The sequence below is a fragment of the Lacerta agilis genome, chromosome 7 (assembly GCF_009819535.1).
Source record: "Lacerta agilis isolate rLacAgi1 chromosome 7, rLacAgi1.pri, whole genome shotgun sequence".
NCBI classification, from domain to species: Eukaryota; Metazoa; Chordata; class Lepidosauria; order Squamata; family Lacertidae; genus Lacerta; species Lacerta agilis.
The window spans coordinates 84676261-84704155 of record NC_046318.1 but is presented as its reverse complement, the minus strand read 5'-3'; the positions used below and the strand labels follow the sequence as shown (position 1 = coordinate 84704155).

Genomic DNA, 27895 nt, shown 5'->3' with positions numbered 1-27895 from the left:
ACAAGTTGGCGTGCTGAAGTGCAGCAGTCAGTCAGAGAAGCCGAGGTCGAACAGTCCAGGTCAGAAGCCAGCTGAAGTCAGGTATCAGCACAGGGTCAGGAGAAGCCGAAGTCAGGAACAGTCCAAGTCAGGAACCAGCCAAGTCAGTCAGGAACAAGCCAGGAGTCAGGAACAAGCCAGGAGCCAAGAGCCAGGAACAAGCCAGGAGTCAGGAACAAAGGAACAAGCAAGAGCAACCACGCACTTAGCACAGCAGTTGCAGGTGCTAGCAAAGGGAGCAGCCAGCCTTTCTTAAGTAGCCGGCCTGTAACCACGTCTCTTACGAGTTGCAGCTGCCTCCAATTGTTCCCTGCGTCTCTCAGCTCTACGCTCTACAGCTGAGAAGGGAAGAGGGGAGGGGCCCTGCCGGTTTCTCTCCTCACAAGGGCCTGATTCTGGCTCAACTTCTTCCTCCTCCTGCTCTGGTCTTTCCCCCTCTACATCTGACTCTTCCTCTTCCGAGGAGTGCCGCCACCAGTCTTTTCCAGGTACGAACTCCTCCATTTCCCCAGGTTCTTCCGTGGGTGCAGCCTCGCCGGGGGGAGCTTGCCACCACTCCTCATCTGGCTCAACCCTGACATGATCCAGCAGGACTCTTCTAATGTTCTTATCCATGTTGATGTTTCATCTTCTAATAATTAAACATTAACATTAATGCACCCATGCCAATACAGCAATGCTGGCCGGGGCTGGTGGAAGTTGCATTTATTTATTTATTTATTTATTAAATTGGTATACTGCCTTCATCCACAGATCTCAGGGTGGATCTCTAGTCTAGGGTGATTGTAGTCCAGAACCTCTGCAGGGCACCTGGAAGGCAAAGGTAATAGAAAAGAACCCATTTAGCAGAAACATGAAGCAAACAATTGATGTACAACCAGTACCTTTTATCACATGTGGTGGGTTTGTAAGGAAGCGAAGGCTTTCTGGGAAATGATTTATTATGAAATTAAAAAAAAAACCTTGAAATATACATTTGAAAAAAAAACCCCATAAGCCTTCTTAATTGGTATTGTAGGTACTGAAATACATGGGCAAGATAAGAGACTGTTTTTATATGCAACAACAGCAACAAGAATATTATTAGCCCAAAAATGGAAACAGGAAGAGATCCCAACAAAAGAAGAGTGGCAGATGAAACTGATGGACTATGCCGAGTTGGCGAAATGAACTGGGAAAATTTGGAACCAGCAAGATCAGAGTTTCCTGAAAGACTGGAATAAATTTATGGTGTATCTAAACGACAATTGTAAACAACTGACATCGCTAGTAGGGTTACAAGAAGCAGGGGCGTAGCAAGGTAAATTGGTCCCCCGGGGCAAAAAAAATTTGTCACACCCCCCCCCCCAGAGGCATAAGAAGGTCAGGTGGTACCCAGTGCGGAAAATTTCTTGTCCCCCCCATTGATTTTCCTCCCCCCTGCAAAAATGGTTTTACGTTATTTCATATTTTATTACAAAGGAATAATAACAAGTAATAATAATAAAAACTTTTATTTATATCCCACCCTCCCTGGCCAAAGTCAGGCTCAGGGTGGCTAACATTAGATACATAACATTGGTATAAAATAGAACAATAATTAAATTACCTCCTAAAAAAAAATCTCAAAATCAAATTAAAATCTAATTAGATGGCTTTCCACAGGGTTAGGGTTGGGAACAGTAAGTGCTCCACTGAACTGAAATTTCAGCCTTCACAACATAGGAAAACAGCCAAGTGAACAGCTATTTTGGTGGAGGAGGGTCAAGATATTAACCGATATGCATGAAATTTCATATATAGCTATATAATCCCTAGTATAGTAAGATAAGACCTTTGGAGAAGGCATTTTCAAAATATAAAAGTTTTTTATGAACCGCCCTAGTAGGGCAGTAATTGTTCCTTGATAATTTGTCACCCCCTCCATTATGGAACATGGGTCAGACCGCCCCTGACGCCCCCCCCCTTGCTACGCCCATGCAAGAAGTTTTGTAAGGTTAATTTTATAAATGACTGCGAAGTTTCACTTCTAATTTGTTTATTTATGATACAGACTTAATAGTAATCATTATAAGAACAAAATGCAATATCAGAGAGTAAGTTAGAAAACCATTAGTCGAGGAGGATGGAAGTCTAAGGCTGTTGAAGTCAGATGTTTGTTGTGTAATTTACAAGTTGGATGTTACATTTTAAAATATGTGCAAAAACCAATAAAAAATAATATATATTTTTTTAAAAACAGCTATTGATGTACAACCAAACATCTGTTAAGACAGGAGACAACAAAGTCACTGCAGATGACTAAGTCATCTGGACTGGTTATTTAATTGAAATCAATTGAGATCTTTTATAGAATGTCCTGGGAGATTGAAGTGTTCTCCTACTGGTTTCTATAAAAGATCTCAAAGTAGCTGTCTTAATACAAAGAAATTTCAGAAATAGACTGGAAAGAGAAGTGGCTGAATTACAACTAATCACCAAACTTAAAACCACGGAGAAACCTGGTCTGAACAAAGACATTGGATTCTTATCTCATTATACATAACAAAGCTTCTTTAGCCATCTCACCCCTTGCCTTTCCCTGCAAGACTAATTACAGCCGTTAAGTCGTCAACAGGTTTTCCACACCTATCAGCTGATCACCCATTCCCACCCCCCTTCTGGGCAATACCCCTCCCCACTCCCTCACTATATTTAAGGATCTGGTGACTTCTGTTTCAGTGTATCTGAAGAAGTGTGCATGCACACGAAAGCTCATACCAAGAACAAACTCAGTTGGTCTCTAAGGTGCTACTGGAAAGAATTTTTGATTTTGTTTTGACTATGGCAGACCAACACGGCTACCCACCTGTAATAAGAAGATAGAATTGTGATTTTTTCATTTTTCGTATTTCTGTTAAGAATAAATTGATAGATATAAGATGATAAATAAGGATTAAGATTAGTTGTAAAGAAGAGTTAAAGTAGTTACAAAGTTACTACAGTATATTGGAAATGAACGCAGAAGAGAGGACGTGAGGAAGTCCCCCAAGTAAGATTTTAAATAAGATTAAAATAGTTAAATAGGTGTTTTGTTGTTTTAGGAGTGGTTTATGTTTTGTATAAGTCTTTTTTGTTTTCTATTTTGTAGTTTGTATTGTATATGTATTTTTCCTTTTTCCTTTTTCTGTATTTTCTCTAAATACCAATAAATTTCTTATAAAAAAAAGGACTGGTTATTTGAATTGGAATAGCCAAGCCTGCAAGCGTTACAAGATTCTTCAGCAGGTGTGCGTTGTACACCGCTCTGCAACACCAACACAAACACACCAACACACACACAGGGCAGCTCCCCTGATACCAACTATCCCAACCCAACAATCAACGGGGTGGTACTGGTTGTTGCCTGGTTGGCGCTGACCAGTGACGGGGCCTTCTCGGTGGTGGTCCCCCAGTACTGAAATACCATGCCTAGTGCACTGTTCCTGTTTTCCCTCGTTATTAACATTCCACATGGAGATACAAAGCATTCCTGTCACCCAGAGATTTGATAGCTGAAGGGATACTGCTCCTGGCAACCTTGATCATAAGAAAGAAAACTTCAGAGCAATTTCCAAAGTATGTGACATTAAAAAAGGTATTTTTTTAAAAAGAAATTCTTAATGATGTAGATCTTTTCATTTTATGTTTGTGTTGCTGCCCAGCCCTGCGCTCCTTTGGGAGGAGCACGGTAGGAATTTAATGAAAAGAAATAAAATTGCAGAAACAGAAACCTCTCCCACCCGCTTTCCTAGAGAGACCAGCTGCCAGTGCCTTTCCATAGCAGCCTTTAAAAGGAAATCTGTTTAAAGCATGATTTTGCTCCCCCCAACAGCACTTTTATGCTGATCACAAACACTCTGGCTGTTGCCCTGCAATTATTTCATTTTTGGTTCCTCTTGTTTTTTGTTTTTTTACCCTCATCCATTTTATGCAAATGGTGACCATGGATGGTTTTGCTACTTGCCTAGAGGCATTTTTAAAAGATGAATTATAGGCCCTTCTCCGTCAGCTCTTTACTGCCGCTGAAAATTAACATTCTCTTTCTGGAGCCTCATTGGGTTCCTTTTTCATGTTCCATTAGGCACAGTGAGCAAACAAGTTTTGCCAGATATTTGAGGTTTAGACATAACACCATTCTCATAATTAGTAGATGTGTGTGTGTGTGTGTGTGTGTGTGTGTGTGTGTGTGTGTGTGTCTCGCAATTTCAGGGGAGTACGGGGCAGCCCACGATGGTCCTAATCTGGATCAAAGCCTGTGCCTGAAGTGTACAGGCCCTGATCCAGATTATAGAATCATAGAATCCTAGAGTTGGAAGAGACCCCAAGGGCCATCCAGTCCAACCCCCTGCCAAGCAGGAAACACCATCAAAGCATTCCTGACAGATGGCTGTCAAGCCTCTGCTTAGGACCAAGCCTCTGCTTAGGACCAGATTAGGACCATCGTGAGCTGCCCCCTACTCCCCTGAAATTTTTATTGTGGGCATTGCAGGGGGTTGGGCTAGATGACCCTTGGGGGTCCCTTCCAACTCTACTATTGACGTCATCTCTTGCTTAGTCCTCCCTGCATTGGATTGGCTGCTGCTCTTCTCCTTTCCAGATATGCAAATCTGCTGCGCTTCTGATTGGCACAATTGACAGGAGCCTAAGGCTTTACATATTTTCTCCCCCTGCCCTTTTTTTTTTTTTACTGTAATCTTTAATGCTGTTTTTATTGAATTAGGCTTAGTGGAACGTTGATGGGAAATCATTTTATAAATGTTACAAATTAAATGCATGGATAAATCATGCTAGCCTGTCCAATAGAGGGGGGGTGGAATCCAAATTCTATTGACCTCTATCTCTTGCGATGCAACGTTATATGATGCTGCCTGTGCTTGTTATATTTTGAAAAATAAAAATATTGTTAAGATAAGAAAAAGAAAGGAGCTTGGGATCCACTCCTAGCACTGCATGGCTTTGAACAAAGCCTCCCCTCTCCTCCTTTGTCTCTTCCTGACTGAGTTTCACATTTTAGGCTAAATCTGGGGTGAGAGACTATTCAGCTCGTCAGGGTGCAAGCCCCCCTTTTCTCCATGCGGTCAGTAAAAGAAGGAAGTTCCAGCCAAGTAATTTGGAGCAAAACAGCATCAGTAGACTTAGATCCTTTATTCTTGTGCAACAGGTCCCCACAGGAGTAAGAACCCCGAGGATGGGGTAACATTGATTTTTAAAACAAAATAAAATAAAACATTCCTTCCAGTAGCACCTTAGAGACCAACTAAGTTTGTTCTTTTTTTAAAACTTAGAGACCAACTAAGTTTGTTCGATTTTTAAAACTTCCCTCTTTCCCCCAGAAATACACTTCGAGAGGCATCATTGATACACCATCACTACATCACTAGCATGTCACAAATGGGTCGGGGGGTATACAAGGGACGTGGGTGGTGCTGTGGGTTAAACCACTGTGCCGCTTGGGTTTGCTGATCAGAAGGTCGGTGGTTCAAATCCCCGCGACAGGGTGAGCTCCCGTTGCTCGGTCCCAGCTCCTGCCAACCTAGCAGTTCGAAAGCACGTCAAAGTTCAAGTAGATAAATAGGTACCGATCCGGTGGGAAGGTAAAAGGCATTTCTGTGCGCTGCTCTGGTTCGCCAGAAGCGGCTTAGTCATGCTGGCCACATGACCCAGAAGCTGGACGCCGGCTCCCTCGGCCAGTAAAGCAAGATGAGCGCCGCAACCCCAGAGTCATTCACGATTGGACTTAATTGTCAGGGGTTCCTTTACCTTTACCTATACAAGGGTTACACCAAGTTCAGCATTAGGTCACTTTCTCAGACACCTTTCCCAACGCCCCTTAAGTCCCCATCACTGAAAGAACAATAAAACTCTTGACATCTCCTTGCCTTCTGTCTGGAGATCGGCTTTCAGAACACCAGGCTTGCTCAACTGCCTCTGCGGATGTCTATTAGAATCCTAGAATCCTAGAGTTGGAAGAGACCCCAAGGGCCATCCAGTCCAACCCCCTGCCAAGCAGGAAACACCATCAAAGCATTCCTGGCAGATGGCTGTCAAGCCTCCGCTTAAAGACCTCCAAAGAAGGAGACTCCGCCACACTCCTTGGCAGCAAATTCCACTGTCGAACAGCTCTTACTGTCAGGAAGTTCTTCCTAATGTTTAGGTGGAATCTTCTTTCTTGTAGTTTGAATCCATTGCCCCGTGTCCCCCCTTGTTCCCCCCCTGGTCACTCCCTGGGTGGGGTGCCGTGTATGCGCTCTCACTCTTGGGGAATTATGGTGGGATGCCCTGTTCCTGCTGCCTATGTAACTTCCTGCTTCTTGGTTCATGGAGGGAGGTGGAGCCCAAATTCACCTTTCTTTAAGGGTTAAAATGGCGTTGGAATGAGGAGATTCGTGAAAAGTATGGATTTTCTACGAATTTATAAAGCTAGGTATCTTCCCTGAGCCCATAAGTCGAAAGGATAGGCCTACATTCAGGCATATTTGTAACATTGTAACAACTTTAAAGATTCCCCCCAATGTCATTTCCGCAAAAAGGGGGTTGGGCTAGATGACCCTTGGGGTCCCTTCCAACTCTGCAATTCTACAGCTCTGTGATTAGGAGCCGAGATCCTCTCTCCAGGGAGTGATGTGCGGTTCTGATCAAATGGTTGCCGAGTGCTTTGAAGATGAAAAAGCACAGAGTGGGTGGGCTGCCCCCTCTTTTCCCCGCGCAGCTCAGGGCTCCCCAAAGGTTTCGATGCAACGCTGGAAGGCAGCAGCAACACGCAGGCACTCTGCAGCTTCGGATTACGGCGCCCGGTTAATTAAACTCCTTCCCTCTGCTTTGCAACTGGGAATAGACTAGGAGCCAGGCAAGCAAACTGGCTGGAAGGAGAACTTTGCACTGCCAACGAATCACAGTTATGTCAGTATTTGTGCTGCAGAGGTCACATCTTATTTCTGGCCCCCGACTCTTGCATTTTTAATGACGCATGTGAAAGTATTTTTTTTTAGGGTTACGGCATCTCCTGTATTTTGTTAATGTGCTCCATGATTTACTAGTTTCAAACAATCTTGAGTCACGTTGCGAGACGCCAGGGTGTTGAATGGGGCAGGATGCAACCCCTTACATAAATAGAGCCAATGTTCTGCGCTGTGAGCCTCCCTTGACAGGAGCGATGTTCTCCGCGCGAGAGCTGCTCAAGGCTAGCGTGAGTCGCCAGTCAACATCCTTCAAGGGCTGCCGTCTCCACTGCAGTTAGCCTCGGTTTAAGATTTGCAGGACGATGCTGTGTAAGCTTTGCAGGCAGCAGATTGGGGTTTTCAAAAGCATCGCTGTCTTTGATCACCTTTTTCTCAGTGTGCCTTCGTTCCTTGTGGCGCTCTGGTGGTGGTTTGGTTCAGGCACATGCCTGGGAGCCCTTTGCCAAAGGGACACACTGCTAAATATTTCCTTGGAGGATTCCAATAAAGGGGGAAATAAATCTGTTGGGGGTATTGTAAACAAAGGCAGAAATAGGTGGGTAGCCGTGTTGGTCTGCCATAGTCGAAACAAAATAGAAAATTCTTTCCAGTAGCACCTTAGAGACCAACTGAGTTTGCATGCACACGAAAGCTCATACCAAGAACAAACTCAGTTGGTCTCTAAGGTGCTACTGGAAAGAAAGGCAGAAATGTGTTTCCTTCCAGATGTTTGTTGTTGTTGAGTCGTTTAGTCGTGTCCGACTCTTCATGACCGCATGGACCAGAGCATGCCAGGCACTCCTGTCTTCCACTGCCTCCCGCAGTTTGGTCAGACTCATGCAAGTCGCTTCGCTGGCTGCCCTAGGGCTTCGTACCAGACAGGCCTGCAAACCTGTGGCCCCAGTGAGGGAAGCAGCACATACAGGCGAAACTCGAAAAATTAGAATATCATGGAAAAGTCCATTTATGTAAGCAATTGGTTTCATTACCTACTGGAGTTTAATATATGAGATAGACTCGTGACATGCAAAGCGAGATATGTCAATCCTTTATAATTGTGATGATTATGGCGCACAGCTGATGAAAACCCCAAAGTTGAGATTGTTAATTTGGGGTTCCCATCAGCTGTATGCCATAATCATCACAATTATAACAAATAAAGGCTTGACATATCTCGCTTTGCATGTCATGAGCCTATCTCATCTATTAGTTTCACCTTTTAAGTTGAATTACTGAAAGAAACAAACCTTTCCACAATATTCTAATTTTTCGAGTTTCACCTGCACACTTTGTGGCCGGTGTTTTGAGGACAGCCTCGGTGCAGATGTTTAATCAAACCTCCAGCGGCTCAATATTCATGGTCGATACATCACATCTGTCCCAATGGGTCACAAATGGTGCCGGTTGGTCTCAAGGGAAGCAGAACCCTCAAAAACAGGGTGACCTCGTCGTGGAGCATTCACACAATCAAGAACAGTCCCACCCCCACAGTAAGGTGGCAGGTCCTATTGGCCAATCCAGAGGTCCAGATTTCCTCTCCACTGGGGATTTCCTCTGCCAACCCCCCTTGCAAATACTTATTCTCCCTAATTAATCTAGGGAGGACTAGTTCGCTCTATGCAGATACTGAATAGCAAAACTCCTTTCCATTTTGCCGTTCAGCTCTGCCTTTTAGGCCCGCTGAGGTTTCCCCTCTTTTCACCCTGCGCGATCTCCTAAAAGCATTAAATTGGATAAAAATAGTCAGCGGGGGGAGAAGGAGGGGAATCTCCATCTTGGGCAGCCCAGATACAATCCCGAGAAAGCCGCTGAGGATTTCAGTTCCCCGGCTAGAGGCAGGATCCAGCTGAAACTCGGCAGGAAAGGTCAGTCTCCGGATCGAAAGCTGTCAAGAAGGATCACATCCACCTATTAAAAGGAGATATCTAAAATTTCTCAGAGGAGGAAACCATGGTAAGTGTTGTTTCCTTGGGAACAGGAGGATGGTTGTATTTGGAAACAATTTCATTTTGTTGAGATGCATCACCTGCGTCAAGAGATCTCCTGAGCTCCAGCGTAGGCATAGCTGGAAATGACCCCAATGAAACTTCTATGGAAGTTTTCTCCACCGAGGTGATACGACAGACATCTTCCGATATCTCAAGGGCTGTCACATGGAAGATGAAGCAAGCTTGTTTTCTGCTGTTCCAGAGGGGAGAACACAAACCAACAGATTCAAAATCCCAGAGTCATGGGTTTGAGCCCCACATTGGGTGAAAGAATCCTGCATTGCAGGGGGTTGGACTAGATGACCCCTGTGCCCCTTCCCAACTCTACAGTGCTATACCAGCCACACTGGCTCCCGGTGGAGTACAGGGTCAGGTTTAAGGTGTTGGTTTTAATCCTTAAAGCCCTATACAGCCAAGAACCCTCGTATCTATGGGACTGCCTCTCCTGGTATGCCCCGCGGAGGACCTTACGGTCCACAAATAATAATATATTGGCAGTCCCGGGCCTCAAGGAGGTTAAACTGGCCTCAACCAGAGCCAAGGCCTTTTCGGCTTTGGCCCCAGCCTGGTGGAATGCCCTATCACAGGAAACCAGGGCCCTGCGGGACTTGCCATCCTTCTGCAGGGCCTGCAAGGTGGAGCTGTTCCACCTGGCCTTCGGTCTGGGCCCAATTGGACCTCCCTTTATGGGACCCTCTAAGTTACCTCTTTTGTCCTTTTATCAGCTCATGTGGGACCAACATGATGAATACTTGAGGTTCCCGACCCCTATGGTTGTAAATCGTGGGCAGTCATTTAATTTTATCCTGATTCTAATTTTTAAGCTGTATTTTAATCAATTGTTTGATTGTGTTTTAATGTATTGATGTTAGCCCCCCTGAGCCCAGTCTTGGCTGGGAATGGCAGGGTATAAATAAAAAATTACTTACTTACTTAAAGGTAAAGGGACCCCCAACCGTTAAGTCCAGTCGTGGACGACTCTGGGGTTGCGGCGCTCATCTCGCTTTACTGGCCGAGGGAGCCAGCGTACAGCTTCCGGGTCATGTGGTCAGCATGACTGAGCCGCTTCTGGCGAACACCGAAATGCCGTTTACCTTCCCGCCAGAGCGGTACCTATTTATCTACTTGCACTTGACGTGCTTTCAAACTGCTAGGTGGGCAGGAGCAGGGACTGAGCAATGGGAGCTCACCCCATTGCAGGGATTCGAACCGCCGACCTTCCGATCGACAAGCCCTAGGCTCAGTGGTTTAGACCACAGTGGAACAAATGAAACACATACCCGGCCTAGAGGATAAGAGACAGAACCTTTTTATTCCAAGAGACTCTGTCCAGAACCCTTCCCAAGATGGCAGCTGGCCATGGATCAAAGCGTCCCATCTCCCACTCTTCATCAGATTGGCACATGGAATGATGGGAACTGCCCTCTCCTCACCACAATCTCCAGCTACGGACACCAGAAGGCTATGCAGTTCACAGGCTGGCAAACCAAACAACTCGCAAGCGCTGGTTCTACGTTCCCTCGTCCTTTCGGATCAACGGAAGCAGTTCATTCGTGAGGGTGTGGCGCTTGTCACGCCAGCGAAAATGTGTGGGCGCCTGGCTGGGCCCTTGCTCATAGTCAAAGCAAGGGCTCAGCTCAAAGGCCAGGGCCGATTTCACCAGCCCAACACCGCCAGCTTTCTCTGGGCCCGGGTGGTAGAGGCGCCCATTCTCGGGCAGCATCAGCAGCTTCTCGGGCTGGAAGGGCACCGCCAGCTTGTCCGCTCCGCCGCAGTAAGACAACAGCTCCTCGCCCGACGCTCCCTGCAGGAGGTGGGTGAAGACGATCGGCTGGTCGTCGCATCGGACAAAGTTCTGCTCGCGGCCGCAGGGAGAGAGGTAGGGGAAGGCGGCTTCATAGCGCCCGCTCTGGTTCAGCTTGAGCTGCTTGAAGAAGAAGACCAGGAACTGCTTGTCTGCAAGAGGAAGGGAGAGAAAGCAAGAGGGCCGGTCGATGCGTTCCCAATCTCCTACCCACACACAAGTGATGGGTTGAGCAAAGAGGACTTGCCTTTTTATTGGAGGGTGGGGAGAAAAGCATGGGGAGGCATGGGGCCCCCGGTGGCTAAGTGACTGGCTTCTCATAAATTATGTCATTCTCCGGAAACTCAAGATGAACCTGCAGGGAGGGAGAGTTTCGGAGCACCAGAAATGCTGGACAGCAGCCATCGGGTTTATATGAGTTTCGCCAGGGGCAAGGGTCAGGTTGGGGAGGGTGGACAAAATAAGCAGCATTTTCAAGAGCCAAGACTTGGTAACTGAGGCCGGTGGCTCTCCAGGAAGGGTCACTAACTGGACAGAAACTGCTGCTTACAGAGATTTCAGGACAGATAAAAAGAAAGCCCTTCTTCGTGGGGCCCAAGGAGGCAGGAATGGCTGCCAACTTGGATGACTTGAAAACAGAACGAGACAAATTCATGGAGGAGGGGAGGGCTATTGATGGCTACTAGCCAGGATGACAATGCTTTGCCTTCACGGTTGGAGGCAGCAAGGCTTCTGAATCCCAGGTCCTGGAAGCCACAGAAAGGGAGAGAGCTCTTGTATTCAAATCCTGCTTGCTGGTTTGTTGCCGACTTCTGGTTGGCCACTGTGAGAACAGGATGCTGGACTAGATGGGCCACTGGCCTGATCCAGCAGGCTCCTTTTACATTCTTATTCTTTACCTGCAGATGTTAGGATAGCTTTCCCCAGCCTAGGGCGCTCAAGACGCTTTGGACTTCAACACCCACCTTCCCTGATCATTGGCCATACTGGCTGGGGCTGATGGGAGTTGGAGTCCAGGCTGAGGAAGGCCGAGGCAAGAGCTGAATCTCGCATCTTCCTCCTGGGCTGTGCAACTGAGGTGTGCCAGAGATGTTATGGTGCTGCAGCCCCCATGACACCCCCACCACCTTCAGATCCTGGTCCCCGCACTTCCCCCGTGCTGCCGCCTGCCATGCCACTGCAACTGTACTACCCTCAACTGTGGCTGCGCCCACATTTCCGCCACAATGCAGCTGCAGCGGCAGGGGCTACAGCAACGGGGCGGTGTTGGTGGTGCAGACGAAGCTGGAGCTGGCAGCAGCAGGATGGTGGGAAGGCAGAGTGGGAAGGGGCCAGGGCCATATTAAGACCTTTGGAGGTCCTAAGCACTTAAAAAGATTTTGGTGCCCCCATATATATCTCATAAACCGTAAAATAAAATTTTACTTTTTGAAACGAAACAGAACCTACAGCAAGATGGGAAATGATTTTCTTTTTGTATACTTCCACTTTATATTTGAGATTATACACACACACACTTTTCTAATTGCAAGGTTTTTGATCAGATCCTCAAATCTAATCTTACATAACATATCCGCTTCTATGCTTAGTAGAGATAAGGCATCCAGCCTGCCTTGCTGCAGAGTTGCTCTGCTGTGATTTTTAATATACTTCAACTGAGAAAAGGAATGCTCAGTTGAGCAATTTGTGGTAATTCATGTTAAAAACCTGGCAGTGGGAAATTTCTGTGGTGCCTGCCCTTCCCTTGATGCCCGGAGCACGTGCTTAATCATTCATCCAGCCCCAGAGGAGGTCGATCCACCACCTGAAGCAAATGGCTTCCCTTTGCCTAATGCATGGGCTGACCCAGGCCGGGGACAAACGTCTTTTGAAATAGACAGAATGAAGTATTCTCAGCTGTGCTACCAGCTCTGAGTTCCCTGAGGAAGAGAAAGCAGGCAAGGCCAGCCTGCAGCTCAGAAGAAGGCAATCTGAACCATGCTCTATTTGGCTCCCTCCAAATGGAACAAAACTAACACAACCATTTTGCAGGATCCCTTCATTCACAAACCCATCTGTTCTCCAATTAAGTTTTGTGTGTTTTGCCTTTAGGGATCTGAGAGACTGAAAGCACCCCCTTCCTTAAGAGATGTCATATCGTGTCAAGGAAATAAACAACTATCAGGCTTTCAGAAGGCGTCTGAAGGCAGCCCTGTATAGGGAAGTTTTTAATGTGTGATGTTTTAGGGTCTCTATGTGGGACAAGAAGCTACAGTTAGAACTGGATATGGAACAACTAATTGGTTCAAAATTGGGAAAGGAGTACGACAAGGCTGTATATTGTCTCCCTGCTTGTTTAACTTATATGCAGAATTCATCATGCGAAAGGCTGGACTGGATGAATCCCAAACCGGAATTAAGATTGCCGGAAAAAATATCAACAACCTCAGATATGCTGATGATACTACCTTGATGGCAGAAAGTGAGGAGGAATTAAAGAACCTTTTAATGAGGGTGAAAGAGGAGAGCGCAAAATATGGTCTGAAGCTCAACATCAAAAAAAACTAAGATCATGGCCACTGGTCCCATCACATCCTGGCAAATAGAAGGGGAAGAAATGGAGGCAGTGAGAGATTTCACTTTCTTGGGTTCCATGATCACTGCAGATGGTGACAGCAGTCACGAAATTAGAAGACGCCTGCTTCTTGGGAGAAAAGCAATGACAAACCTAGACAGCATCTTAAAAAGCAGAGACATCACCTTGCCGACAAAGGTCCGTATAGTTAAAGCTATGGTTTTCCCAGTAGTAATGTACGGAAGTGAGAGCTGGACCATAAAGAAGGCTGATCGCTGAAGAATTGATGCTTTTGAATTATGGTGCTGGAGGAGACTCTTGAGAGTCCCATGGACTGCAAGAAGATCAAACCTATCCATTCTCAAAGAAATCAGCCCTGAGTGCTCACTAGAAGGACAGATGCTGAAGTTGAGGCTCCAGTACTTTGGCCACCTCATGAGAAGAGAAGACTCCCTGGAAAAGACCCTGATGTTGGGAAAGATGGAGGGCACAAGGAGAAGGGGACGACAGAGGATGAGATGGTTGGACAGTGTTCTCAAAGCTACTAACATGAGTTTGGCCAAACTGCGAGAGGCAGTGAAGGATAGGCGTGCCTGGCGTGCTCTGGTCCATGGGGTCACGAAGAGTCGGACACGACTGAACGACTGAACAACAACAACAAGTTTTAGGGTGGTTGTATAATTTGCTGTAAGCCGCCCAGAATGGCCGGGGCAACCCAGTCAGATGGGAGGCATATAAATGATAAATTATCATCATCATCATCATCATCATCATGATGCGTGTGGTTTGTATTTGGAAGACAGACAGCCGCGCTCATTTAAGGAGTTTGGGAACTTGCGGAAACTATGCCAGAAAGGTCTAGGCCAGCCTCCCTGAACTATGTGCCATTCAGATGTTTTGGGCTAGAACCCCACCGGTCCCTGCGCTGGCTGGGGCTGTTGGCCATTGCAGTGCAAATCATCGGAAGGGCACCAGGTTGGCCGAGGCTAGCAGGCACGATTTGTGAAGCGAACCTCAAGCAGCAGCTCTTGCCCCAGGAACGCTAGCAGAACGCGACTTAATCATAACAAGCACGTAAGCCAAACACCTTGGCGATCGGCTTCGTTTATTTTGAGCTCAGAAGGCCGTTTCTTTGCTGTGCGTTTCCTCGGCAAGCCATTTGGATGTTCTGCTTCTCTTTGGCATCCAGCCCAAACAACTGTGACCCGGAGGCAGCGGACCCAGCGGCATTTACAAGCGTGAGCCACAGAACACAGGCAGGTGGGAAGAGTCGTAAAGCCGAGTTATTAATAGCGCAGGTGCAGCCACATAATTGGCGGAAGGGAATTAAGATGCAAACAGGCACACGCCGTGCGTGTTTTGTTTGTTTCGCTGGGAGCTACTCTGGAAACGCGGTGGGGGGGGGGGAGAGAGAGAGTCCAAACTGGAGGCGGTGGGGAGGAAGGATGCGGCCCGCGCAAGCCCGAACCCAAGCTCATCACGTTATGTGACGGTGCAAAATCCCACATGGATTCGGCAGGGACGCTTTGCAAGCGGGAAAGGAGATTCCTGCCCCCGGATCTTCAGATCAGAAGAGAAACCTTCGGAGGGGGTTGAAATAGCAACCGAGGAATTTCGTTGTTTCCCGCAAGGGGACAATGACAATAAAGAATTTGTTCTATTCTAAACCCAGGCGACTGTGTGCTAGCTGGAAGCACAGCCCTGAATCCCACTTTCTATGATTTTTATTAACACGAGGAAGGTGAGGATTGAGACTTGTGCTGGCTCCAAGGGTTTGTCCATGAAGCGAGGTCCAAGTCCAGTCCTGGGTCTAGGGGTCCAAAGGAGGTCAGTCCGGTGGGGAGCGAGGCAGGGAGCAGGTCAAGGTCCAAGGCAGGTTCAGGCACAAGGTTGCAGGTTGAGCACACGCTTGCAACTAAGGTGCTCACGCAACTTGGGCTGGGTCTGGCTGGCTTTTATCTGGCCCTATGCTTAGGGCGGTCCCGATCCTCCGGAGACTCGCCTCTCCTCCGGGCCTGGAGACGAGCACTCCTCCTGCAGACACTTAACTCCCTTCGCCTCTCTGCCCTGAGCCTCTGTAGCTCAGGAGAGGCTGGTGGGTTACTGGACCCAGGGGATGCCTCAGCTTCCTCTGAAGAGGCTGGGAGTGGAGCACCTGCAGGCAATGGGTCCTCCCTCCCATCAGGAGCCAGAGCAGACTCTGCTGATGCCTGCACCTGGGGATCCAGCACAGGTGGGGATCCTTCAGGCTCAAGCCCTGGCCCCGGCTCAGCTGGTTCTGGAGGAGGGGAATCCTGTGCAGGCTGGGATCCCTCAGGTTCAGCATCAGAGTCTGACTCCCAGGCCATCACAAGACTTTAAGAAAAGCAGTGCCTAGAGGAGAGCGCACAGAGGAATGGCAAATCTTAACCGGGTGCTCTTGAAACCTTTTTTAGCTCCACTCCTCTCCCGCTGTGTCGCTGCTGTCCTGGGACATGTCACTTTTGAAGAGGAACGATGTGCAGCAGGAGGCAACCGAGTGCTGCTGACGATGCTCCTGCAGAAGTGGAGACACAGCACAGTGACAGCATCCCTCTGCAGTGCAGATCGCTGGGGGGGGGGGAGGCTCTGCCTCTGACCTGCATCCGACCCCCAGGCAGGAGGCAAACTGCAGGAGTCAGGGGGGGGGGCACACCAGCTTGCAGGCACTTTCATTCTCTTTCTCCTCCCCTTTTTTTAAAAAATGAACTCTTGATTGCTCACAGTTACAGCTGGTGCATTGGAAGATGAAACCGGGGGTGGGGTGGGGGGAGCGGACAGCCCACCCAAAGACAAGAGGAAGGCTGGGGGGGGGGATGCGGGCTCATTCAGCAAGAACTATTGCAATTCCTGGTTTAGTTTTAAATGTAGGTTTGCATATACCAGCTCCACTTTCTCACATATTTCTACCAATCCCTCCAAGCTTCTGATATAAATTGAACCCCGATGTTCTCCCACGGAAGGTCGATCCTGGCATAGGTTTATGCCACCCAAGGGCCAGCAGCTTCTGAGGTCCTGGGGAATTGGACACTCACCTGGAAATCCTAGGATGCGCATAGAAGATACTTCCTGGCACCCAAGTGACCCACATTGGGAAATAACGGGCCATTTCTCAAAGCAAAAACGCTTTCCTTGCCACCCCATTGGTTTCTATGCTGTTTCTTTTTTCTTTTTTGTAAAGCAAGAAGATTTGAGTGTACAGTATTATCAATTTAGGATGGGGTGGAAGGTTCGGAGGCTATGAAGGACTTGCTCACAAATTTATTGACAGCTGCCCGAATTATGATAGCCAGGAAGTGGAAGGGGCAAGCAGAATATAAAATGGAAGAATTGTATAAAGGGGTGTGGGATATACAGTAGCTATTAATGATAAGTTAACATGTGCCATTAAGGTAAGACGAGGAATACGCAGGAGAAATTATTTTGAGGAGATATGGAAGGTGTTTGTAGAATCTGTACTGTTAAAACGGAAAGGGGTCAAACCATGGCAAGAGGTGTTGAAATTTTGGGAGGCTGGATAGCTGCAATGGAATGGTCTTGGTGGTGGGGTGCACATTTTTATTCTTATTTATTTATGATTATTACTTTGTCAAAATAAAAATAAAAAAGGTTTGAGTGGAAGTATTCATTTAAAAAAAAACAAATAAATTCTATCATACGCCTATCCAATTAGGTCTTCCATCTGATAAGGTTCTTTTCCTCTGCGACTGATGTAGGGTGTGACTAACCAAGGGACGGAAGGAAAGGAACACTGAAAGCTGCCTTATACCAAACGTTACACCGGCATATCTAGCCCAGTGCTGTCGGCACTGACTGGCAGCAACCCTCCCAGCTCTACCTGGAGATGACGGTGTTTGAACCCGGGACTTTTTGCATGCAACACGGACACTTGACTACTGAGCTACAATTGCATGGTAACCCAGCTGCAGGCTGCTGACTGATGCGCTCAACCAATGCGCAATGGATCTTAGCCCCAGGGAGAAGAATATCACTGGACCTTTTTGTCCCCAAAGGCCTCATTTAGCTGGAGATTTGCGACAGCAAAGGTTGACTACCGTGAACGATTATGGGAGGGTTCTGGATTAGCAAAAGCCTGCATGGGGTCAAGGCATATTGTAAGGTTTGGCGGAGGAACATCTGGCGCCCAGCTCTGAGGACAGGGAGAAGAACGGGGCTGGCAGCAGACCATCCTGTAATCGGGGTGTTCTCCCTCAAACCCCACCCTAGATGTGGAGCAATCTCACAAGCCTCATTTGCCCCCCGGGGTGGAGCACCACTTGACTGCCTTGGCCTCACAATGCCTGGTGGCGAGCCGGCCTGGGTTTTTAATACCGATTAAAGATTATGCCGGCAGGTCTTAACACAGGAACACTGGAGGGGATGAGTGCAGTTCCGGAGAAGATAAGAAGTATCCGAGCGGGGATTTTCAGGATCATGCAATGGCTTAGCAGAGGATCCTCTAATTCTCACCAGATCTCACTTACACAACCGTTGACTATTCGGGGGGGGGGGGAGAACCATCTGCTCAGGAGCACCTGCCAGAGCTTGCATAACCTGCGTGGAAGTTTTTTCCCCACCAGGTACATACTCTGGTTATCTCCCGCTTGGACTACTGCAATGCGCTCTAGGTGGGGCTACCTTTGAAGGTGACCCGGAAACTGCAATTAATCCAGAACGCGGCAGCTAGACTGGTGACTGGGAGCGGCCGCCAGGACCATATAACACCAGTCTTGAAAGACCTACATTGGCTCCCAGTACGTTTCTGAGCACAATTCAAAGTGTTGGTGCTGACCTTTAAAGCCCTAAACGGCCTCGGTCCTGTATACCTGAAGGAGCGTCTCCACCCCCATCGTTCAGCCCGGACACTAAGATCCAGCGCCGAGGGCCTTCTGTCGGTTCCCTCACTGCGAGAAGCAAAGCTACAGGGAACCAGGCAGAGGGCCTTCTCGGTAGTGGCACCCGTCCTGTGGAACGCCCTCCCATCAGAGGTCAAAGAGATAAGCAACTACTTGACATTCAGAAAATACCTGAAGGCAGCCCTGTTTAGGGAAGTTTTAAATCTGTGATATTTTAATGTATTTTAATATTTGTTGGAAGCCGCCCAGAGTGGCTGGGGGGACACGGCCAGATGGGTGGGGTACAAATAAATTATTATTATTATTATTATTATTATTATTATTATTATTATTATTATTATTATTAAAAGTCACAGGCTAAAGCGTTCTTCAACTCACATAACCGCTCCCTCCTTGCAATTAGCTGTCAAACGGAAGCTGAACCTCAGGCCAGCCCACGACACTCTTCATGCAGCGGGCGTGTACTTACAACCAACTTGGATGGCTTTAAAAGGTGGTTAGACGCACTCCTGGAGGAACTGACAGCTCCTTGGCCCCATTGGCACTCAATGAAGATATGCCCAAGGGCTGGGAGGTCACGGGAGGTGTTGGGGGACTGGAAAGAACCTGCTGGCACTCTAGATTCTGCCAGGCACTGTCAGTTGGTGTGCTAGAGCAACGTTAATGTGCTAGAGTAGGCATGTCCAAAGTCCATTTCGAGGGCCTAATCCAGCCCGCTGGTTGGTTCAATCCAGCCCCTGTGGCAGTTTATTTCCTGGGGTAAAATCCTTTAAAAACCTCAAAAACTTCAACCCTAAAAAAAGCTCAAAACTTCAATCCTAAATCCTAAAACAGCTCAATAACCTAAAAAAAGAAAAAGGTCAGCCCTTATGGCCCTTCACTTCATCAAATCTGGCCCTCTGTGCTAGAGCAACGTTAACAACCAATGAAGGCTGCTCTGTTTGGATGAATGGGACGCTGCCCCACCAATCTCAACCTGACAGCTGCCTGACTTCTTAAAATCAAAGAACTGTAGAGCTGGAAGGGACTCTGAGGTTCATCTAGTCCAGCCCCCTGCAATGCCGGAAGCGCAGAATCCCTGACAGGTGGCCATCCAAACTCTGTTTAAAAAACTCCAACGAAGGAGAGCCCCCCACCTTCCGAGGGAATCCATTCTTCCTTACAACCAGTCCGGGGTGTGTGTGTGTGTCCTGCATGTCAGTTTCCTCCTCCTCCTCAATTGCCCCCTATAATACTCAGCAGGGCGGAGGATTGGGGCAAAACTAGAGCCAGTTGGCTCTGCCTGTCTCTGGTTCCACCTCCCGTAGGGCTCCCTGTCTTCTGCCTCACGAGTCCCTAATTGGCACCAGGCAGCCACCGCTTGAAAGAGTCAAGCCCGCCATTTGAAGTTTGTTTCTGCTCCCATGACGGTGCCCAGCTGACCCTGCTCAGCTGACTCAAGGAGGGATGGCTGCCTTCATGCATGGAGGGAGCCGTGTAGACTGGGACGGAGCCAGGGGCAAATGAAGGCGTCATGACATCTGAGGCAGGGCGTTGCTACGTAGGACACATGTGCAACATAGCTATGTACAATGCATGCGCCATACGAAGCAATGCCGCACATGCACTGTACATAGTAGTTTGCCGGCGGTGGCGCTCCATCGCCATACGGAGTGCCGGGATCCTCTGCTCGTGGCTGCAGCCACGAATGGAGGATCCTCTACATGAGGCTGTAGCAGCGACGGAGGGATCCCACTGCTGTCCGTATGGCGCTCGAGCGGCACCGGCGGCAAACCACTATGTACAGCGCATGTGCGGCGGCGTTACATACAGCACATGCATGTGATGCCGCACATGCGCTGTACATAGCGGTTTGCCGCCGGTGCCGGAATCCTCTGCTTGCATCTGCAGCCAGTGGCGTCGCTAGCCTCTGCGCTGCTGGGGGCGGCGGCAGCGCAGAGGCACCCCCCTGGGGGAGGGGCACAAAGCGTGCGTCGTGACGTCATCATGACGTCACGACGCACGTGTATGCAGAAAGGGGGGATTTCCCCCTTTCCGAGGCTTTTTTCGGCAGGGGGTGGTGACCAGCGAGGAGGGGGTGAGAAGCGTGACCCCCCCTCGCTGGTCGGCCCCCCCCCCCGCCGAAAAAAAGTGGGCGGAAAGCCTGGAAAAGAAGCAGAGCGGCGCTTAAACGCGCCTGCTCTGCTTCCTTTCCAGGCTTTCCCCGCCCCCCCCCCCGCGGTTTTTTTCGGCGGGGGGGTGACCAGCGAGGAGGGGGTGACAAGCGTGACCCCCCCCCGCTGGTCGGGCCCCCCCCCCGCCGAAAAAAGCGGGCGGAAAGCCTGGAAAAGAAGCAGAGCGGCGCTTAAACGCGCCTGCTCTGCTTCCTTTCCAGGCTTTCCCCGCCCCCCCCCGCGTTTTTTTTTCGGCGGGGGGGGGGGTGACCAGCGAGGAGGGGGTGACAAGCGTGACACCCCCCCTCGCTGGTCGGCCCCCCCCGCCGAAAAAAAAGCAGCGGAAAGGGGAAAAGGAAGCAGAGCGGCGCTTAAAACGCGCCTGCTCTGCTTCCTTTCCCGGCCCCCCCCCCCCCGCGGGTTTTTTTCGGCGGGGGGTGGTGACCAGCGATGAGGGGGTGACAAGCGTGACACCCCCCCTCGCTGGTCGACCCCCCCGCCGAAAAAAAGCGGCAGCAGCACCCCATCCGTGTGCTGCTGCTCCTGGGGTGACGGAGGGCGCAGCGGCGCGTGGGAGTGGCGGGAGGGGCCGCCGCTTGTCACCCCCACCCGCCGCTGCTCACCCTGTCACTGGGGGCGTACCGCCCCCACCGCCCCTCCCCAGCGACGCCCCTGGCTGCAGCCACGAACGGAGGATACTCCACATGCAGCTGCGGCAATGCGATGGCTGCTCGCGCCGCCGTGGGGTGCCTTCTTGTCACACCCCCCCCCCGGCATAGCACCCAGGTTGCACCGCCCCCCCCATTGCGACGCCACTGGACGGAGCAGGTGGACATTACCTTTGAAACACGTGATGAAGTTCTTGACTTTGGCATCGTCCAGGAAAAGCTGTGCAGGGTTGCCGGAGGAGGGATTGGGAGGAGAAAGAAACAGGATGATGAGCAGAGAACCCATCTACAGTCTAGTAATATGTAACTATTCAAGGCAGGCGGGGGGCGGGGGGGAGGGCTGTATGGGTTTAGCTGAAGGACCAGAGAGCTCCATGGCTCAAGGAGGAACCAAAGACCCTCAGCTTGAGTCACACAGCCAAGCTGATGATACATGCTGAGTCCAGCAACATTCTCAATTGGCTTCACCTCGCACTTCACTTGCAACCTGAGCCGTGTTTTGCCATCACTGAGCTGTCCGAAACTGGACTGAAGACGGTTGCAGCAGATGTGGGCTTCTTCTGAAACAGTCAGCATGGCAAGATCCGTACAGATCCACGCAAACCTAGTGGCTGGAACTGGTTCTGAGACTACAGCCCTCAGCACATTTAGTAGGAAAGTATTCCCACCTAACTCAAAACACGTTTGGGGTGGGATTGTTACGAGCAGGGCTTTTTTTCAGCCAGAACTCGCTGGAACTCAGTTCCAGCACCTCTCAGATGGGTGCCATTGCCATTACAGTGGTACCTTGGTTGTCGAACGGCTTGGCTCCTGAACAAATCGGCTCCCGAATGCCACAAACCTGGAAGTAAGTGTTCCGGTTAGCGAATTTTTTTTGGAAGCCGAACATCCAACGTGGCTTCCGATTGAGTGCAGAAAGCTCCTGCGGCCAATCGGGAGCTGTGCTTTGGTTTTTGAATGGTTCTGAGAGTCAAACGGGCTCCCGGAACGGATTAAGTTCGACAACCAAGGTACCACTGTATAAGAGAACCAGGGAGATGTTCATGGCGAGTTCTGGCACCTCTTTTTCTAGAAAAATAGCACTGGTTACGAGCCACACACCGGGACCGTCAAGAGACCCAGACCCACACACTTCACAGTTTGCCCAGCACCACATTTCTGTTCTCCCTCTGCTTCATTGTCAACTTGTAATTTGTTGAACAAACCCCAATTAAGGCAAACCACAGCTTAGCATTATGAGAGAACTGGGTCACTGGATGCCGTGAAGAGACAAAGGGCTTCAAAACAGCTCAGCCAACACCACTCCTTCCACCATATTATCTAAAGCACGGTAATATCGGGCTCTGGATAGACACTGAGCAAAGGTTAAGGGAGAACCAGCTTCCTAAAGGGCTATTCACTGACTGGCGAATGCCAACAATGGAACCGTTTGCAACTCAGAGCTCCCACATTCTTGAGGACTGCTAATTTCCAGATCAGTCCAGAGCACCAGGGCGGCCACGAACTCCTCTTTTAACACTAATTACAACTCCTAATCTCCTCCATAATGATTCATTCAGCACTAATTCGATACACCATTAATGCAGCGGAGGCGACTACGTGAATCGGCAGTTAACGCTAATGGATTAAAGAGAGGCCCAAACAGCCCCGAGGCTTGGAGCAATGCCAAGCGGCGCTTCCCAGGAACACCATGCATCTGCCACTCAACCGGCACGGATCTGCGCTAGGGGTGGCTATTAACACTGGGCTCCCGGAAAAAGGAGAGCCCCGCACCACAGCTGGGCAATATCTGGCTTTCAAGATTGCGGTATTTCATCAGCTAAACATCAAGATACATCACGATGCCTGAAATAAGGATGGAACTATGCAGATGTGAACAGTAGGGCTGGGCGATATCTGGTTTGCAACACTGTGATAATTCCATCAGCTAAACATGATGATATACTGATATATCACAAGGTCTGAAATAAGGATGGAGCTATGTAGAGGCAGTAACTGGCTTCACAGTTTTTCCTGCATCGTGATTTTTGCTTGGCACACACAAGCATCATGGTTTGCGATATATTGCCAGGTCAAATGTTTTGAAAACGTTAACACGATATGGACTTCAAACCAGTTTTGGATGATATATCAATATATTGCCCAACCCTACCCCTCACCATAAGGGACCCAGGTGGCGCTGTGGGTTAAACCAGAGTCTAGGGCTTGCTGATCAGAAGGTCGGTGGTTCGAATCCCTGCCACGGGGTGAGCTCCGGTTGCTCGGTCCCTGCTCCTGCCAGCCTAGCAGTTCGAAAGCACATCAAAGTGTAAGTACCCAGTAGATAAATAGGGACCACTCCGGCGGGAAGGTAAACGGCATTTCCGTGCGCTGCTCTGGTTCGCCAGAAGTGGCTTTGTCATGCTGGCCACATGACCCGGAAGCTGTCTGCGGACAAAAGCCGGCTCCCTCGGCCTATAGAGCGAGATGGGCACCGCAACCCCAGAGTCGGACACGACTGGACCTGATGGTCAGGGGCCCCTTTACCTTTACCCTTTATCCCTCACCATGGAAGGGATGAGCTTGGCTACCTTGGGTCCTTAGGAACTGAAGCAACAAGGAAGCATAAATTAATATTAGTCCTTGGAGAAGAATAGACCATGCGATTAAACATGAGAACAGGAAAGGCTAGCATTGCCAGCCCAAGCCATTTTGGTATCAGAAGTAGAGTCCAAATGCCCTCTCCTCACTAAGGCAAACATTTTAAAGAGCCTTTTTTCACACCATTCGGACACAAATGGCTCCCTTCCTCCATCCCTGAGCGCTCCCCAGGTTCCTAGGAAGGTTACAGGAGCAGCCCTGCAGCTCTGGATGTTCTCTGCCTCTCCTGCAAGCATATATACAGGAAATCAGCCTGAGCATGAGGATTTTTTTGCGGTGTCCCTAAGGACGGCTGGGCAGGAGACACATTCATCTGGCCAACGAGGCACAAAACACTACAACGTCCTAGTTTGCAAGCTTTAATGCAGTCTTCGCCAACCCGAGGGTCTCCAAATGTTTCTGACTCCAACTCTCATCAGTCAGGACATGAAGCGCGAAACACTGGGGAGCAGGCACCAGTTTGGTGAAGGCTGCCATACTGAAATAAAGGAGGATCTAGGTTTGCTTTTGCATGGCTCTTTGTCATTCCAGTTGAGCTTTTTTCCATTTGAGACAGGCCTCTGGTTCATCTAGGTCACTGGTGGCGAACCTATGGCACGCGTGCCAGAGAGAGCACTCAGAGCCCTCTCTGTGGGCAGGTGCGCCGTCGCCCCAGCAGGGCCATAGCTTCCGTGCTGGGCATGGGGGAGGAGAAGGAGAGGAGGGCTCGTGTGCGCCGCCCAAAGCCTGTGGCACCAGGGCCTGGTGAGCGAGCGAGAGGCTGAGCAGGCATTGACTTTTAATGTGCCAGGGCCTCCCGCCAGCCTGTTTTTCCTACTCAGGAGTAAGCCGCCTTGAGTTCAGCAGGGCTTAACTCCTAGGTCAGTAAGCATATAAAGACAGCAACCTAAGAAGGGGCGGCTGGGTTTACATGTTCGCTGGGCTTTCCCGCAGAAGCCAACAAGAGAAATTCATTCCGTGGAGGTGGCGATCAAACGGCAGCCGAAAAAACGGCAAAATATAGTAATAGTAGTAGTAGTAGTAGTAGTAGTAATAATAATAATACTGCCCATCTGGCTGGTGCGCACATTGTTGTTCAGTCGTTCAGTCGTGTCCGACTCTTCGTGACCCCATGGACCAGAGCACGCCAGGCACGCCTATCCTTCACTGCCTCCCGCAGTTTGGCCAAACTCATGTTAGTAGCTTCGAGAACACTGTCCAACCATCTCATCCTCTGTCGCCCCCTTCTCCTTGTGCCCTCCATCTTTCCCAACATCAAGGTCTTTTCCAGGGAGTCTTCCCTTCTCATAAGGTGGCCAAAGTACTGGAGCCTCAACTTCAGGATCTGTCCTTCTAGTGAGCACTCAGGGCTATGTGCGCACATAGACAATCATTATTATCTCATATTAAAAATTAGTAGAGGGTGGTTCTTAGTACAGTCCTCCAGTGTACACTAGTGGCCAAAATTGTGGAGCCTGCAGGAAAAAATGTATTTCTGAGGTTTGATGGCTCATAACACCACAGTACCAGTGCTTTCTTTCTGTGGGGACGCAGGGGGACGCATACCCCTAAACATTTTGTGAATTTAACGGGAAAAGAAATTCACTGTATTTATTTCCCCCGATTTGAACTGTATTTATTTTTCCCTGGTGGTGATTTTCTTGAGCCAAAATGAGAGCACCCCTAAACATTTTTTAAGAAAAAAAGTACTGAGTTATACCATAAAATTATATATCAATGGAAAGATAATTTAATGAAGATTGTAATGCAATAACTTTTATGAAGGATTATTTATTACAAGAGCAGTCATAAGGAGAAAATGTGAAACACAGAGAAAAAAATAAGATATACAGGTTAAATTGCCATGTTGGCACTTTGCGATAATAAGTGGGTTTGGGTTGCAGTTTGGGCACTCGGTCTCTAAAAGGTTCACCATCACTGATCTAGGTGTTTGAGCCCCTCACCCAATGCTACCCTAAAATCTCTTAGCTGGAGATGTCAGGGTTTGAACCTGAAACCTTCTGCATACAAAATATGTGCTTAACCACTGAGTAATGCTCCCTCCCTCCCTCCTGGGCAAGCTTTAGTTTGGTTACCGCACCTGTACATTTTCATTGAATTGAACTGTAGTGTTGGAAATGACCCTGAGCGTCATCTAATCCAACCCCTTGCACTGCAATTAAAAGAACTGTGAGATAACGAACTGCATTTATTTAGGATTTTAAGCCATGTCTAGTAACAAGTAAGGAGTGCTGCCCTTTTAATTAGATTGGTAGCAGCCACAAGACCCCTCAAAAGAGCAAGTTAATAATGTGTTAACAGAACAGCCACTTTAATAGGATGTTTCTGCTTTCTTAGGTTGCAACCCAGAATAAATTCCCTTTAGGATGAGACAAGGGGCAACTGCATTAGTGATTTAGTACTATACTTGGATACACAACAGGGAGTGTAAACTTGTTCAAAGGGCTGCATTTCCCTGCAGAACAGCCTTCCAGAGTCCTTATGCCAGTGGTTTGAGAAGCCAAAACAAAAGTAAAGGTAAAGGGACCCCTGACCGTTAGGTCCAGTTGTGGATGACTCTGGGGTTGCGGCGCTTATCTCGCTTTGCTGGCCGAGGGAGCCGGCGTACAGCTTCTGGGTCATGTGGCCAACATGACTAAGCCGCTTCTGGCGAACCAGAGCAGCACACCAAAATGCCGTTTACCTTCCCGCCAGAGCGATACCTATTTATCTACTTGCACTTCGTGCTTTCGAACTGCTAGGCTGGCAGGAGCAGGGACTGAGCAACGGGAGCTCACCCCGTTGCGGGGATTTGAGCCACCGACCTTCTGATCGGGAAGCCCTAGGCTCTGTGGTTTAACCCACAGCGCCACCCGCGTCCCAAAAACAAAAGTAGGTAGGGCGAAAATGAGTAGGGCCAGAGCAGAATTCACATGCAGCAGGGAATTAATAAATTATGCACTGAGTGAAAAATAACTTTCTTCTTACCAAATCATCTTGCCAATTTGGGTAACCCCAAGTTCTAGGGCTATGGGAGAGGCAGAAATACTTATCTCCACAAACTCTTATATCGACAACCCTGAATGATTTAGCATCACCAGGAAACTTGGCCACCTGACTGCTCAGCCCAACTACAAATCATTCATGAACAAGTGAAAAAGCACAGTGTTGGATTGGGACCTGGGAGATCAGAGTGATATGAAGGTCATTCCATGCGACCTAGGGGCGTGGGAGTAGCCAGGATTTTTGTTTTGTTAAGTATTTTTATTGATGCACCCCTGTCCCACCTTTGGCTACGCCCATACCTTGGGGGCTGGTCAGTACCTCTCACGCTAGCCTACCCCGTAGGGCTGTTGAGAGGGTTAAATGAGGAGAGGGGAATGAGAACCTTATATGCCCCCCTTGAGGTCCTTGGAGATAAAGGTGGGAAGTATACCTGAAGGAGCGCCCCCACCCCCATCGTCCATCCTGGACACTGAGGTCCAGCTCTGAGGGCCTTCTGGCAGTTCCCTCCCTGCAAGAAAGGAGGTTACAAACAACCAGGCAGAGGGCCTTTTCGGTAGTGGCACCTGCCCTCTCCCATCAGATGTCAAATAAATAGCTATATGACATTTAGAAGACATCTGAAGGCAGCCCTGTTTAGGGAAGTTTTTAATGACTGATGTTTCAATGTATTTTTAATCTTTTGTTGGAAGTTTCCCAGCCAGATGGGTGGGGTAGAATAGAAATATTTATTTATTTATTTATTTATTTATTATTAAATAAGTGCAATCAAATAAACACACACACACACACACCGATTCCTGGGAGACCTCCCTTCCTATACCGCTCCATTGCCATCCTTTTACATATACTGTATACGAAATAACGGACCCCGACCGTCCTGTCGGGCTTGCTGGGCCGTGATAAGCCACAGCACCCTTCTAGGGGGCAGCCCCAAAACCTTCCTCTCCCTGCCCCCCACCCCACCCCATACCTGTCCCTGGTGGTCGATGTAATAAAAGTACTCTCGGGTGCGGGGCGTGGGGCTCTGGCCCTGCTGGTAGGCGGGCCGGTCGGGTCCGCGGCGGATCCCCGGCCTCAGCAGGAAACGAAGCCCGCCACGCAGCAGCCGCATCCCGGTTTCGGTACCAGACGACAACAACGAGCGGGCCCCGGCTGCGACCGAGGCCTAGTCTAACCGGAAGTGCAATGGGGGACCGGCGCAGCGACGGACCTGTATCCCCCCAGGCTCCGGATTCGCGTAGGAACGTTCCGC

General features: G+C 49.1%; 1 protein-coding gene across 1 annotated transcript; it reads right to left on the bottom strand.

Annotated features, from left to right (window-relative positions):
* Positions 1–10253: 10253 nt before the first annotated feature.
* C7H8orf82 (chromosome 7 C8orf82 homolog) lies at positions 10254–27819 on the bottom strand. The gene is made up of 3 exons (XM_033155970.1): positions 27614–27819; positions 21190–21238; positions 10254–10921 (listed from the first exon to the last, which is right to left on the bottom strand). Exons 1-3 carry the CDS (start codon positions 27752–27754, stop codon positions 10476–10478), a joined length of 636 nt encoding a protein of 211 aa, XP_033011861.1. The 5' UTR covers positions 27755–27819; the 3' UTR covers positions 10254–10475.
* Positions 27820–27895: the final 76 nt, after the last annotated feature.

Excerpts from the sequence above, each read along its gene's own strand:
- C7H8orf82 (XM_033155970.1), bottom strand. The coding sequence starts at position 27,754 with ATGCGGCTGCTGCGTGGCGGGCTTCGTTTCCTGCTGAGGCCGGGGATC. Across the intron at positions 21,239-27,613 it reads ACATCGACCACCAGGGACAG|CTTTTCCTGGACGATGCCAA; the intron begins GTATGGGGTGGG and ends AACCCTGCACAG. Across the intron at positions 10,922-21,189 it reads CTTCATCACGTGTTTCAAAG|ACAAGCAGTTCCTGGTCTTC; the intron begins GTAATGTCCACC and ends TTCCTCTTGCAG.